This window comes from Oratosquilla oratoria, chromosome 12 (genome assembly GCF_046742065.1).
Source record: "Oratosquilla oratoria isolate Oo_2021 chromosome 12, ASM4674206v1, whole genome shotgun sequence".
NCBI lineage: Eukaryota > Metazoa > Arthropoda > Malacostraca > Stomatopoda > Squillidae > Oratosquilla > Oratosquilla oratoria.
The window spans coordinates 16,215,012-16,231,671 of record NC_134788.1 but is presented as its reverse complement, the minus strand read 5'-3'; the positions used below and the strand labels follow the sequence as shown (position 1 = coordinate 16,231,671).

Sequence of the window (16,660 nt, the reverse complement as noted above, 5' to 3'; positions counted from 1 at the left end):
AGCCATTGTTGTTAATTTGTAATCTGTAGAGGTACCCTCAGCCTGTTAAAAGGTTAATGAAACCTTTAGATATACGCAGTAAAATTTTACTTTCCCTACATATGATATACAGTATATATATATATATATATATATATATATATATATATATATATATATATATATATACATATATATATATGCTTTGTCAATGGAAAATATAGGTAGGTCCTGAATTAAAGTGGGCTTTCAAGTCCTCATTGCCTTACACTCTAAGCCAATATTTGAGGAAGAATCAAGATATAATTGAGGTAAAAATTAATGTAGATAATTATTTCTGGCACTGATATCAGTACCTAGTTTTACTTATGAGTTGTTTTACAGTAGTTTCTATCGAAAAAAATATTTATTACTAATTGGTAACAGTAGTAAAGTTGCACTTCAAATTCAGATGTTGTCCTTCTTGTTAGACATGATTAGGGTGTTTCCCATGTGTATCATCATGCTTCTTCTCGATGTGTTTGGGCCTCGTCGCGTGATGGGATTTTGTTTTGTGGACAACATGATCTTTGTGAGGAGGGTCTTCCTTTTTGGCTTCCACTTTGGCAGTCTTCAGTTGTTTCACACGGGCGGGCATGGTACAATCAGAGGTGTCAACGTTGTAAGGCCAGTCACAGGCAATGGTGGCCTCGTTCCACAAAAGACCTGGTGGACACTGCTCTTCATGGAGAACTCCATCGAAGCACCAATAGTACTGGAAAGAAAGAAAAAATAATGGGTCTCAGTAGTCCTTATATGGAAAGTCGCTCCTGTGATAAGTGCTAAACACGCTGTACTTTCTGGTTGGAGTTTATTGTGTAGGTCTACACACAAGTATGGCCGGAAGTAGGGCACGGACGCGTCATGATGCCAAGGCTGGGGCTCCTAGCATTCGCTGGTGACATATTGTTTCCGGCCATACTTGTGTGTAGACCTACGCAATAAACTCCTACCAGAAAGTACAGTGTGTTTGGCACTTACCACACTCCTGTTGGAAAAAATTGAATGAATCTGTCTCAATAGTCTTTATCTATATACAAAAATAAAGTGTTGGGTGGGTGAGTGCTTGCCTTGACTGCCTACCTCCTTTACAAAGGGAAAGAAACATTTTGGTGTATACTTAGATACATGGACCATAGAGAGAGCCAACACTCTCACCTATATGTCCCCCAAGGTCTCAATCAACTCTGATTATTTTCCCCATATTTTCACAAGAGTAGTATCTGCTTGCTTCCTCCTCGTCCATCTCCTCTTGTTAGCCCATATCACAGGAACACATTCACACTAATACAACACAAACAATAGTCCAAAGTTTCTTCCCTGAGAGATCTAAAGGAAAGCCTCAAAGATCGTTTACTGATATTAGTGTATTACCTTATCACACATTTCATGAGGGAAGTAGTCTTGAACAGTACAGTTGATTACACCTGGGGGAGGAATGGGACCAGGCGTGGTGGTTGTGGTACTAACATTAGGGTTCCATGTTGTAGTGGTTTGGTGTCCATATCTGTGGGCCATAGAATGTATCCATTAGTCACATGTCGATCAAGCGTGGAATATAGCTTATGAGGATATTAAATGGCTTATTTAATAATAAAGTTAAGGAAGCTTACTCCTTCTGTCGTTGTCGTTGTTACATCGGGAACGCCGGGAACAAAATAGTCCTTCATTCCTTCATAGAGGATACTGCAAGAATAAAATCATGTTGTGTGTCATATCCATGATTTCATATTATATATCAAGACATGTAAAACAGTGATTCTCAAACTGAGGTCCATAGACCCTCCCAGGGATTAGAGTTCATAAATGGATGTTAAATGATTAAATTCACAATTGAATTGGTCTAATCGAGGATGAGCAACAGCAATATACAAACATGAGATACAAGAGAACCAGAGTTTCATAAATGGGACACCACAGATAAAAGAATATTGGGAAGTAGTGGATGATAGATAATCAAATTCATAAATGGATGTTTAATGATAAAATTCACAATTGAATTGGTCTAATCGAGGATGAGCTACAGCAATATTCAAATATGAGATACAAGAGAACCAGAGTTTCATAAATGGGACACCACAAATCAAAAACCAGCGGGAATTATTGGATGACAAATGATCAGATTCATTATTGAATTGATTCTCAGGAGGATGAACAACAATGATACATAAGTATAGGATATATAAAAACACAGGTTGAAAATCCCTGGTGTTTGTAAAAGATTCAGATTTCCTTTCCAATAATATAAAGTTTTTGAAATTAATTTTTTTCTACTCACGTCATCATTGGGTTCTTTCCTAGGCCACACCAGTTGTGGAAGTCATCTTGGTCAATAGCCCAGGTCATGGCACCAAGGAGACCCATATCTCTAATGTAGTCCATCTTAAGTTTTAAGCTGTCTGGGTCTTCATATCCTACCCATTGGTCCCCTGCAGAATAATGCCAGGTTAATTATATTGTTCTGTTTTATAGTGGAAACACTGTGAGTATTTATTGTATTTGTAGTTCTGACTGTGGGAATAAAGAAGAAAATAGTGGATACGTTACCATTATGAGTGTATGGAACGAGCCCAATATCATCGTAACACTTAGACCAGTTGGTATCTTCAATCATCATGCTACAGATCTGGTAAGAAATCAAGTAGGATACAAAGTGACCACTCCCAATCTAAATTAAGAGTATGTATATGACTTCAATTCAAATTCATATATCATGCTATAGCACAGGTTTTAGTTTCCACATTTCTTTGGTTATTTCTTACCTCGAAGTAAGCCAATGTTCCTTTGGCACCGGTGTAAGGACCAGCATTTCCTCCTCCTTCCCATTTTTTGATGTTTGCGTGGAGGCCGTTGTGGTCTGGGCTGCCCAGAGTGTAGGTTCGTCCATAGAAGGGTGTTCCCACCACCAGCTTATCTCGTGGACATCCAAACTCTTCCCACAAAAGAGCTCCGTCGTTCTGGCGGTAGTGCATGTGAGGGAATGTAATAGCATATAATGGGACAGAAATTTATATGTACTGAACATGAACTCCATTAGTCTCAATAAGGATTTTACCATTAGTAATTGTCTTTCCTTATGACTTTTATCCTCGACGAAGGATTATGTTTTTTTTTTTGTATTTTTTTGTACACATGATGTTCACTGATCTCTAATATAGCAAATGGATCTAACATTTGCTTATTGTGGCATTCAAGAACTTCCACAATACTGCAGCAGATATCCATAATCCACTTTGAATTTCATGTCACATTTTGTGTTTTTGTATCTAGGTATTCATTCGTAAAATACCATGAAGTTTTAATACTACAGCTTCAGAATCCTTTATTCGAAACGCTATGGGCCAGAGACAAATCCGAGTTCGGATTCTTTTCGGTTTTCAGAATATGTGTTGATTCTATATCGACAACTGGGGTAGTCTGGGAGTGGGGTTGATTTACATATAATAAATCAGCCTATACAGGAACGCTGAGGGTAGTTAAGCACATATTCATAATTATTTCAAGGTTATACATGTGTTTTCAACGCTAAGATTTTACATGAATATAAAGAATAATGTTTGTGTACCTCGCCTAGTTTGCCTCCCTACTAGTCCATACATTCGACTTCCGTTTGTTCGAAGATAAAGTCGAAAATATTAATTGGGAAAACAACCGTGTGATGTAACGAACTTTCCTTTTATTGTTCTTGTAATCTGAACTTTAAATGTTATCATTGAATACCAGTCATACGAACGTTTCCCCCCAAGAAATATGTAATTTGCTATATATGAAGTCTTTTGTTATTAAATTCTCCAATTGTAGAGGGTCGTCCTCACTCGAAAAGTGTTCGGTTCTTGGAAGTTTTCTATTTTTGGAATTTCGGATAAAGTATTCTCAACCTGTGCTACATTTTTTAATCAAGTATGAAGTGGTAGGTGAGAGTAGATGTGGCCAAGAGGGTCTTGTCTCTATGTCTATCTGTTAAAGGTGGTGTGTGTGTGGGGGGGGAGGCATGCATAACAGTACCAACCACGTTAAGTTTCTCGTATGCCCACTGGTCTAGCCCTGGTCGCTGATAAAGCATCGAGTGCACATCTGCGAATCCGCACCAGTTCCCACGTAGATCGTAGGTCATCAGATGGATAGCGTCCAGCAAGCTTTTCAAGAGTGATAAAGAAAGAGAGAGAGAGGGATAATAAGACTGTGTTAAAAAAATAACCACTCACTGATGGGGATGTTGCTGACACACAAGTTGAGAAATGGAAGGAATTAGTGTGACATTGTAAAGAGTTTCCTAAGCTGTCCTGAGTTAGTGCTCACACCTTATTGGTCATTTGTGAGCACATGGTGTTTACAGGCGTGTGTAGGAGAATCCACATGGATGAATGGAATCACCAAGACAGATGGTTAGACCTGTGCCCCATAGGCTTAAACAGGATAGGTATGATCCTGCATCGGGTACTTCCAAGAATTAGTGAAGTTACCTTAAGATAACCACGACAAACATACAAGTCGATCTGTTCATTAAAAAGGATAACGCTTTGGAATGTAAGTATGGGCATAGGGAATGCTATTCCAAGGTAATTGTCAAATATAAAACATATGAGGATGGAGCCTTCATTAGTTCGACGTTTAGCTTGTTAGATTTATCTACCTGATCAGCGAAACGTCGTAGTTAACAAAAGCTCCATCCTCATATGGTGTTTATTTTGACAGACTTGTCGACAACTCTCAATTTCACCCCCACTGGCAAGTACCAGCACTAAAGCTTACCTGCACAGCTCTGGCACATGGTAGCCCTCCTGCAATCGGAACTTGCCCACGGGTACGGCGCAGGTGATCTCCCAACCGAGCCCAACTGAGGTGAAGGCTTCTCGCAGTTCTTGTACCTGCAAGAGGACAGGATAAGATGAAGGAACACTTAGCGCAAAACATCTTTGTGATGCACATGAGGAAGATTGGTGTATTTGGAAAACAAGTGTTTTATTTACCTATTTTATTCGTTGGTTGATTAATTTATCTATTTGTTAGTTTGTTCATTTATGGGGGTCAGACTTAAGGAGAATAAATCATTACGTATGTGAGAGCTGTTAGGCATGATGTTGTATCGGTGATATAAACGCTGGTCAATTGTGATCGACGAAATCTCGTATAATATAATTACACGAATACTCTCACTCTCTCTCTCTCTCTCTCTCTCTCTCTCTCTCTCTCTCTCTCTCTCTCTCTCTCTCTCTCTCTCTCTCTCTCTCTCTCTCTCTCTCTCTCTCTCTCTCTCTCTCTCTCTCTCTCTCTCTCTCTCTCTCTCTCTCTCTCTCTCTCTCTCTCTCTCTCTCTCTCTCTCTCTCTCTCTCTCTCTCTCTCTCTCTCTCTCTCTCTCTCTCTCTCTCTCTCTCTCTCTCTCTCTCTCTCTTTACGAATTCTAGAATTAAGTTGAGACAACATACAAACGTGAGGAAGTTCTTCTTGTCGGCATATGTGCCACCGCGGTCCGTGGCGCCGGGGTATTCCCAGTCCAGATCGAACCCGTCGAAGCCATAGTCTGTCAGCATTTCTGTAGGATAAAGGAGACGCCGACATGAGCGAGACAAGAGCAGGAATCAAGAAGGAGACTTGTCTTACCAAAGTGATGTGCCCCTGAAAGCATTGGTGACTATAAAATGCCATACGTCTCTCATCGCTTGGGGTAGTCTCCCCATAAAGCCCTCTCTAACTCTAATGACAACACTTCATCTCGGCCTCGACCCGCCACTCACCTCGGAAGGAGTGGAGCGGCACCACACCGTCTCTCTTTCCGAGGCAACCCTCAGCCCCTTGGAGCTGCCTTAAGTTGAGGGGCGCCCTCACATTCTGATCTGCGGCCACCGCCACCCAAAACAGTGGCATCATGTGGACACCACCTCCTGATTTCATGTAGGAACTGCTCAGGACCGCCGCAAAGTTGAGATCCGAGCGGGTGACAACCTCGCAAAACCTAAATCTGCCCCTTTCTCTTCTGGATGACAACCCTCAGACGGGGTGGAGCTCAGCAAGGAGGGAATGACCAAATATGGTGAGAAAGACTGCATCAAAACTGTCATTAAAAACGGGACGAATGTCACAAAGCAAGATGGAAAAGAAAGGAGTCCTTTTTCAGAGGATTTAGGTGGAGGGAGGGGAGGTGGGGAAATAGCATTGGCCTCCATTAATGACCTGACTTACCTCTCCCATAGGTTGCCTAGCTTGTCAGGGAAGTTTGCAATTAAAGTTAATGTTCATACTGACTATTTTGGATTTTGTTATGCGGCCAGAAGCGAATTTTTACCCGTTCTCTGGCGTCCAATTTAGATAAAAATCAAACTACTCCAGAGTTTGCCTTCAGCCAGGCCTACATCCCCTACATTCCTGACACACTTACGGACAACACTCCTGATGAGAGTCGATCGCTTTGAACAGAAGAACATAAGAATGGAGGAGCCAAACACTTACGGACAACGCTCCTGATGAATGAATCCCTGCGTTCTTTGCTTCCGACCATCTGGGAGTACTTCTTTCCTCCCTCGGCCCAGCCACCAACCGCTATGGCTGTCTTTATGTTAGGGAACTTCTCCTTAAGTGCCACAAATCGCTGATAGCCGTTTTGGTTGATGTCAAGCTGCAAGAGGATCCTAGAACTGAATTACTGATGGTATGGAATGAGAGCCACTAAAGGCTTGAACTTAAAACCTACCAATGCATTCCCAAGCTTTGTAATAGTACATTTGAAAGAACGAAGTTTTTACTCTAGGCAGTTTCATGCAACTCTCTGAAGACTTATAGGCTGACAAGGTTGCGTATTTCCCCTCATTCTGTCTGCCGCTATACTATTCCATAAATCTCATTGACACCCCTTAGGTAGCGAAGTGATCATGTTCAAAAGATCCGCGTTTGGTATTCTTTCTACCCATTCAAATGTGACTTGATAACATTCCTTCTTTCTAACCTCCATGTAGTGAGACTCTATACTAGTTATAGTGAAGCTTTTAATCTCTAGAGAAGTAATGGTAAAACCTTTAGCCCCCATATCAAAACTAGTAGCATTAACGAATGGTTTATTAAAGAACCCTCATATACCAAGATACTTCCATGAATCAATCTAATGTCTCTTGTTACACAATCCCAGAACCGCCCACCGTCATGCTTTCCAATAAGAATCTTACCTCAGGGTCAAGAATGAGGACTTCCCAGGTGACGTTAGAAAGGCCGCAGAAGGAGTATATGAGATGTGTGCACATGTCGGCGGGGATGTCGTCGATGGTGTAGCTCCCCTCCCCTGGACGGTATATTGCCCACGACTCGAAGTAACAGACGCGGCGTCCCTGACGGGGGTCGACACGTGGCGATGGAGGCTCATGTTCTGAAGACAACAAAAGGGGTGGGGGGCGTTAGTTTTTGGTACAAACTTGGGTTAAACATTAAAGAAAATAAACATGTTACTTAAAACGATGATAGTGGGATTGGAGTTGGACAGCCAGGGTAGTGGTCACTCACCTCCAGGTCTGGCGTTTCTGGGATCTGCTGTGGTCAGGGCAAAGGCAAAGGCCAGCAGGACCACTGCCACAAGTACCAGGCGCTCTAGCGAGCTTCCTGCCATCTTCGATCGTTGTTGTTAGTTGTCACTCGTCTTGGTCTGCAGTGCAAAAGGAAAAGATGTACAGTAACTCGATTCGTGATGTAAAGTGACTGACGCACTACGTGTCCTACGCAGGGACAGCGTTAGGGCTCGTGCGCAAGAAAATCAGGTTTACCCGCGCAAAGCTGTAATGTCACATGAAAGGTTAAGGAGCCTACGTCAGGAGACGCTGAGTAGCTGCTGCCGAAGACGTTTCCTTTGCCTCACCCCCCCCCCTTTTTTATGTTGGGGCTGGTAGCTAACAATCACTGCTGGAAATCGGAGAGGAGTTGGGGATTCAAACCCACAACTAGGTGAATGCAACACCAGAGCGCTTCCGATTAAGCCACCAGAGAGAGCTCGAGAGTTATCCATTTTAGTATATGTAGTGCCGGTTCTTGTCTTATATTATCATGTTACAGCTTCTTGAACTTTAAACCAGGTCGTGAGGAGATGGTGGTGATGATGTGTCGTGATAAAAGGTCGAATGGGAAGATAGGGTTCTTTTATTCTGGGTTTGGTTGCACTGATAACAAACCTTTGAGATTCTCCGACACCAACAGACTCCTTATCTCGGCTCCTATTTCCTGTAGAGATATGACGTGTGGCACAATCTGCTGTAGATTTTTACTCTTTTTGATACGCCCTTTGTGTCCCTACCTTCCGAAAAGTAAGGAAACCATAAGGGCGCCGTTTTTGTCAGTTTTAAGCGGGCCCTACACGATCAATATTACTGCGCAATATTACGTATTGTGCAATATCATTGACGGTGTAGGGATGGTATTGATGAATAACACAATATATTGAAGACATCAAACGTACAGGCCAAACACGTGTGTTTCTTCTGTATCATCCCTATATTGTCAATAATATTGTACAATACGGAATATTGCGCAATAATATTAATCGTGTAGAGTCCGCTTTAGGCCGAGTGAGGTTAGCTGTCTGTAATGACGTCACGGATTTAACGCCTCCCATTTGGCCCTGTTCATACTAGCGGTTTCAGCAGCGGCGGTTCATTTACAATGTAAGTCAGTAGAGGCGTTCACACACACAACCGCGAAAAATTTCCATGACTATATGGTACCGCCGCGGCTTCCGCGCAGTTCAAACCTCTATACTATTTCTATTATCTCGTGACCCACAAGGTGTTGTCTGCCGTGTTGCCACGTACTGAATCAAAACATTCAGCATATACCGAAAGCTGTCCACTACCCTGAGTATGTTAACATGGAATATTCTATATACATGTTGATTTTTTCATTAAATGATAGGTGATATGAGTAATTGTTTTACATTTAAAGAAAATAAGAGACTAGTTAAGCGATGTGGCATCTCAGGTCAGGCGACGTTGCCCCGCCAACTTTCTTCGGGCCACTTGCAGTCTCTATACCGGTCATACATGCAAATATAAAGAAAACGGTGTCTCCCCCGTTTTATTTCAAGATGGTTTAGACGTGGCAACGCTGCTGGTTTTGCTGGCCACATCTTATGGGTCAGCAGATAATGGAAGAAGTATATTGTGAACAGGCCCTTAGTCTATATTCAAAATGAGGTATAACGTACCAGGAATTCTTTTCTTATTTTTAGTTTTTGTCCGTGAGGTCGTCCAGGGGTAAAAGAAGAATAAAAAGATAGAAGTTAGAAGAGATTTTTTTTTCAGTGGGGATTAGTTTTTTATCGTAAGAAAATTCTTGCATGGCCTTGGTCTCTAAGATATTAACTGAACAACACTTTTGCGGTCAATACGTAATTTAGTTTTATTATTATTATCATTATTATTATTATTATTATTATTATTATTATTATTATTATTATTATTATTATTATTATTATTATTATTATTATTATTATTATTATTACTATTATTATTATCATTATCATTATTATTATCATTATTACTATTATTACTATTATTATTATTACTTATTATTATTATTATTATTATTTTTATTATTATTATTATTATTATTATTATTATTATTATTATTATTATTATTATTATTATTATTATTATTATTATTATTATTATTATTATTATTATTATTATTATTATTATTATTATTATTATTATTATTATTATTATTATTATTATTATTATTATTATTATTATTATCATTATTATTATTATCATATATATTAATACGATAGCGTGTGTGTTATTTTGTGTGTCACGCTTCTCGAATGGTTGAAATAAGGCATGTGTGTTCCGTAGACTTTATCATTATTATATTATTGTTATTTTGTGTGCCACGCTTCTCGAATTGTTGAAATAAGGCATGTTTGTTCCGTAGACTTTATTATTGTTATTATTATTGTTATTATTATTGTTATTATTATCATTATTACTATTATTATTATACGATAGCGTGTGTGTTATTTTGTGTGTCACGCTTACATCAAAAGCAACGACCTTCCATGGTGTCGAAGTTCTCGAAGCTGCCGAAGTTCTCGAAGGTGCCAAAGTTCTCGAAGGTGCTGAAGTTCTCGAACGTGCCGAAGTTCTCGAACGTGCCGAAGTTCTCGAAGGTGTCGAGGTTCTCGAAGTTCTCGAAAGTGCCGAAATTGTCGAAGGTGCCGAAGTTCTCGAAGGTGCCGAAATTCTCGAAGGTGCCAAAGTTCTCGAAGGGGCCGAAGTTCGCGAAGGCGCCGAAGTTCGCGAAGGCGCCGAAGTTCCCGAAGGCGCCGAAGTTCGCGAAGGCGCCGAAGTTCTCGAAGGCGCCGAAGTTCTCGAAGGTGCCGAAGTTCTCGAAGGTGCCGAAGTTCTCGAAGGTGCCGAAGCTCTCGAAGGTGCCGAAGTTCTCGAAGGTGCCGAAGTTCTCGAAGGTGCCGAAGCTCTCGAAGGTGCCGAAGTTCTCGAAAGTGCCGTAGTTCTCGAAAGTGCCTAAGTTCTCGAAGGTCTCGAAGTTCTGGAAGGTCTCGAGCTTCTGGAAGGTCTCGAAGATCAAATGAAAATGAAGAAAGAAAATATGGACAGCTCTATATAATTGAAACAAATGAAGCATTAAATCTGAGGTCAAATGCTAATCATAATTCTAATTGCTTATATTCAGTTTTCGAAAAAAAAAATCTCAAGCAATGGTCGATAATCTTTATGTAGGGGCATATAAAAACATGAGAACTGTCGAACTTGAAGAGCAACAGAGAGCTACATTACAAAATATCCCCCCCAGAAAAATAACCATGCAATTTATTGCCGGCCCTGATGCGAGGAGATATAATAATCCAACAAATGATGAAATTGCAGCAATATTTGTCGGTGATGATGGAGCATCTCCTGTCCAGCGTGACATTATAGTGTACCCTGAAGGACAACAGAGGGAGAGGATATCCTACCTCTCTTGCCATCTTGATGCAATAATTTACCCTCTTCTCTTTCGTGTAATTTACACGGGTTCCGCTAGTTATTATTATTATTATTATTATTATTATTATTATTATTATTATTATTATTATTATTATTATTATTATTATTATTATTATTATTATTATCATCATTATTATTAACATTATTATTATTATTATTATTATTATTATTATTATTATTATTATTATTATTATTATTATTATTATTATTATTATTATTATTATTATTATTATTATTATTATTACCACTATTATCATTATTATTATTACATACATACATATACCCAGGCTTTTTCCCCCTTCCAAGGGAGGTAGCCAAAAAGGGAAAGGCATAAAAACACTCCCACCCATTTCATCCCTAAATACACTCCACACCCCTCCCACCCTCCCTCTCATCTGAGCACCTCCTGGATGACGGGTCATCCCTGCACCCTGCCCACCGCCCTGGGTCAGAAGCAGTGTCGCAAGACACAGCACATCCACAGCAAGGCCGCTTCATTTAATCGGCGACCCCCCCTCTCCGTCCCCCCTTGCATATAAGGAGAGGACGGGGAGAAATCCCTTCGTGCTGCGTCAAAATTTACTCACACATACTATACCACCAACCACCCCACCCCTGCCCATTCCTCCTCATGCAATCACAACATCATCCATATACAACCATTCTCCACTCACCTCTGTCTTCCGTCCTCTCCCTTCCTTCCTCAACAGACATTCCCCTCTTCCCCAAAGACCCCTTCACCCCATCCATCCACCTCATCCTAGGAGGTCCCCACATGTTTACTTCCTCCCCATCTGTCTTCCATACCTCTTTTACTAGTCTTTCTTCACTCATTCTTTCCATGTGTCCAAACCATCCTAATATTCTTTCATCAAACCTATCTCCCAAATCCTTTTTCACCCCTGTTCTCCTCCTCACCTCCTCATTTCTCACTCTATCCAGCCTAGTAACCCCCACCATACTTCTCAGACACCTCATCTCAAACACATTCAAACTCCTTCTCTCTTCTTCTCTTATGTTCCACGTTTCTGCCCCATACAGTGCTGTTGGCACAATCACTCCTTCATACAGTCTCCTCTTCGCATCCATTCCCAAATGTCTATTCCTCATTACACTCTTTAATCCACCAAGGCATTTACTCGCTTCTCTCAATCTACATTCTACCTCCACCTTCACTCCACCTTTTCCTGCTACACTTGCACCCAAGTATCTAAAACTATCCACTTCCTCCAGTCGCTCTCCCTTAATGTTCACTTCCAGTCTACTGCCACTTTCACCCCTTGTACATCTCATCACCTTACTTTTACCCACATTTATCTTTAGCTTTCTTCTATCACATACTCTCCCAAACTCTGACACCAGCTTCCTCAATCCCTCCTCTGACCCTGCCACAAGCGCAGTGTCGTCCGCAAACAACAGCTGGCTCACCTCCCACTTTTCTCCATTTTCTTTAACCATCTCCAATCCCTGACCCACTACCCTAGCATTCACCTCTCGCACCACCCCATCCATGTATAAGTTGAACAGCCAGGGCGACATAACGCATCCTTGACGAAGTCCCACCTTTACTTCAAACCACTCACTCTCTCCATTTCTAATCCTGACACAAGCTCTACTACTCTCATAAAAACTCTTGACAGCTCCCAAAAGCTTTCCTCCTATCCCATAAATCTGCATAACCTCCCACAGTGCCTTTCTGTCTACCCTATCATAAGCCTTTTCCAGATCCATAAAAGCCCAAAAAACATCCTTCCCCTTTCCTATAGCTTTCTCACATATCTGTCTTACCACAAAGATCTGATCTACACAACCTCTACCTGTCCTAAATCCACACTGTTCCTCACCAATTACTCCTTCTGTTCCTCTCCTAATCCTCTCAATTAAGATCCTCCCATAAGCCTTCCCTACTACACTTAACAGGCTAATCCCTCTGAAACTACTACATTCACACTTGTCCCCTTTTCCCTTGTAAAGAGGAACTATACAGGCACTTCTCCAGTCCTCCGGTACTCTACCCTCTCTCCAGCAAACATTAAATAACCTCACCAACCAGTCCACCATCACTGAACCTCCCTTTTTCAGACATTCTGCATGGCATCCATCCAGACCAGATGCCTTACCTGCTTTCATCATCTTTACAACTGCCTTCACCTCATCCTTCCTTATTTCTCCTCCATTCTCCTCTCTCATCACTCTCATTTTCTTCGCATTTCCCACTGCAGCTATCTTTCCTTCCCTATCCTCCTTCACATTTAGCAACTCCCTAAAATATTCTGCCCATCTTCCCCTTACTGCCATCTCTTCCATTATCATCTCTCCATCTGTACCTTTTACCTTTTCTTCCCTACTTAATTCGCCTCCTCTTCCTCTCTTAATTTCTTTCCAAAACATCTTTTTATTACTTTCAAAATTTTCTGTCATACTCTTACCCCACTTCACATCTGCTCTCCTCTTTGCCTCCTTTACCTTTTGCTTTACTTCTCTTTTCTTTTCTTTGTACGTCTCATATGACTCCCCCGTCCTCTTTTGTAACCAATCTGTGAATGCTCGCTTCTTCTCTTCTACAACCTTCTTTGTTTCCTCATCCCACCATTCATTACCCTTTCTTCTATTTCCCCCTGTCCTTCTTGTTCCACACACCATCCTTGCACACTTTAAGACTCCCTCCTTGAACCATCCCCATTCCTCCTCCACACCCATCTCTGCTCCATCCTTTACTCCCTCCCACTCCTCCTTCAGCTTCTTTTCGTACTCCTTCTCCTTTTCCTTTTCATTCAAGGAGTTCACTCTAAGAACCTCCCTACCTTTTGTCCCTTTCCTCTTTCTCCATCTATCCTCCACTCTCAGCTTACCTTCCACCAAAAAATGATCTGATATTCCCCTACCCTCTCCCCTTAGCACATGTACATCCTCAACTCTTCCTATCATAATCCTATTTACCACTACATAATCCATTAGCGCTCTATCTACCACCCTTCCCTCCACCACCCTCTCCCATGTGTACTTATGCTTGACTTTCTTCCGAAACACTGTATTTGCTATCATCAACTCTCTTTCTAGACACATTTCCACCATCAACTCTCCACTACGATTCTTTCCTGGAACTCCACACTTCCCAACCACTCCATCGATTGGACCATTTCCCACCCTAGCATTAAGGTCTCCCAGTACTATTACATTGACATTTCTTCCTAAACCCTCTATGCACTCATTTAAATCTATCCAAAAGGCCTCCCTTTCTTCCACGCTCTTCTCACTGCCAGGCCCATATGCACTTACAAAGACCCACATCTCCTTTCCCAGTTTCACCTTCATCCACATTATCCTTGAGGAAACCTCCTTCCACTCCACTACCTGTTTACCTATCTCCTCACTTACTAGAATAGCCACCCCTTCCCTCCCTCGCCCTCTCTTCACTCCTGATAACCTCCCACTTACACTCCCAAACTTACACTCACCCTTCCCTTTCAACTTAGTTTCACTCAAAGCCAACACATCCATCTTTCTTCTCACAAACATACTACCTATCTCTTCCCTTTTACTCTCATCTGTACCACATCCACGCACATTAAAAGACCCAAACCTTAGGGTGCTGGCCCGAGGCCCTCCAGCACCCCTTATGCCTTCACTTTTCTTTTTAGGATATGTGCCCCGTGGGGCTACAGGGAGAAGGATGCCTAGTCCCTCTCCCCGTCCCTTTCTTCTCGCCTCTTACGATCCAAGTGGGATACTTGGTGGCAGTATTCTTTTCCCCCACCACAGGGAATTCCCCCATCACAGAAAGAGAATACTCAGAGAAATGGTACAGGACAGCAACAAGGGGTTGGGGGACAGCATAACGGAGGGACAGTCGTAGTATAAAAGTGTCATCATTTCTCTATGAACAGAATTTCTTCTATCATAGACAAAATTATGTGTGGCTCTGGTCCGTAGGGGCGCCCCATATAGACCCCTATTATTATTATTATTACAATTATTATTGTTGTTATTATTATTATTATTATTATTATTATTATTATTATTATTATTATTATTATTATTATTATTATTATTATTATTATTATTATTATTACTATTATTATCATTATTATTATTACTATTGTTATTAGAACAGGATAAGTCGAATCACATGGTGTTAGCTAGAATAAAAATTCAGAAAGGTGACACTTCATCAGAAATCTAAATCAAGGTCACATTCAAATTAATAAAATTGTCGGGCATTGACATCAATTTCTGTTCGGTGTTCAAGACGACACAAACCGTTATTTTCAATTTCAAATTCATTTTTCCAAATTAGTCAGAACGATATGAAGGGATGAGGTGGAAATGTATTCTCTATTTATTTACTTATTTATCTATCTTTTTTTCGGAATATGAATTATTGTTTTTGTATTTAGCACTGAAAGGGTGGGAGGGAGGGAAGAGAAAATGTGCGTAATTGTCATAAGATAAATTCCCGTTTTCTGTTAAACAAATTTCAAAATCCTTGTGTTCACCCACCGACACTGTTCAACGAAACGTCAGCAGGTCTGAGATTAAAAATCGAATTTCTGCCTCCAGGTCTTCAGAAATCTAAAAAGAAAAAAGAAAAAAGAAAGAAAAAAAAAAAGGCACGAAAGAGGTTTAGTGAAAACTTACCTTTGGAGTTGGGACGTTGCTTGGCCAACGGTCCCGGGAGGAATGGCGGGATTAGTGAAGCCGACCTTGCAGAACGCTTTAGCTGAACTGCATTATCAGTTCCAAAACTCCTCCCTTATTCCCTCAGATCTCCCCCACCCCTACAACTCCCTCCCTCACACACACACACACACACACACAATTGAATTTGAGGCTAGGTATGATCCTTTGGAGAGACAGGACCCCATGAATGTTGCCTTTTTCCTGTATACTGCAATTAGGTAAACACAATTAGGTGCATACAATTAGGTAAATACGCACATGCGCATACACAAACACATACACAAATAATGATGAATCTAGATTAACATATAGAGAATTCATTAGCATTAGAAAAAATACAATGATGGAAATATTTCAGCCGAAATTATCATACTAAATTGATCAAAAAACGATGAAGAAATTGTTTGGGGCGAAAGAGTAAGGAGCGTTGGTGTTTCCCATCATGTGAAAAGAAGATGGCGGGCGAGGTAGCAAGGGAGCGGGGGCCGCCTTGCCAAGGCAAGTCTGTCGCATTGCTTTCCTCAACTTTCCTCTTTCCATCCTCCTCCTCCTCCTCCTCCTCCTCCTCATCATCATCATCATCATCATCATCATCATCATCATGGGATCGGAACAGCTCGGCTAGGTCGAATCGTGCAACACTTCCCCATGGGCCTAAATTAAAAAAAAAAAAAAAAAAAAAAAAAAAATTCCACACCTCCCTGTTATTTCTTTTTCTCTCCCTCTCTCGATCACTTTCCCTCTTTCCATCTATGAGTCACCTGTTTATAATTTTTTCACCTATCCATCTAGAATAAATTAATTCTCTTCTTTGCCTCTCCTTTTTTTCCTCTTCCTTAGCCATACGCCAAGTTCTAGAATCATCAATTGCTCTCTAGCTGTTTAGTCTGTACAGCCATGTCTACTCTGCCTGGCTCATTATTCAGAACCATGCTTCAATAGGAGGGAGCGGGGGAGAGTGGGAGAGGAAGGTGGAGAAATGGTGG

General features: G+C 41.0%; 1 protein-coding gene across 1 annotated transcript; it reads right to left on the bottom strand.

Annotated features, from left to right (window-relative positions):
- Positions 1-291: 291 nt before the first annotated feature.
- LOC143031015 (endochitinase-like) lies at positions 292-15,749 on the bottom strand. Its single transcript, XM_076194355.1, is given in 14 exon segments — positions 292-733; positions 1,393-1,512; positions 1,514-1,525; positions 1,632-1,704; positions 2,297-2,447; positions 2,566-2,644; positions 2,781-2,975; positions 4,028-4,154; positions 4,771-4,886; positions 5,445-5,551; positions 6,466-6,631; positions 7,176-7,372; positions 7,507-7,645; positions 15,633-15,749. Coding segments are annotated over 13 exon segments (1,734 nt in total). The 5' UTR covers positions 7,610-7,645; positions 15,633-15,749; the 3' UTR covers positions 292-445.
- Positions 15,750-16,660: the final 911 nt, after the last annotated feature.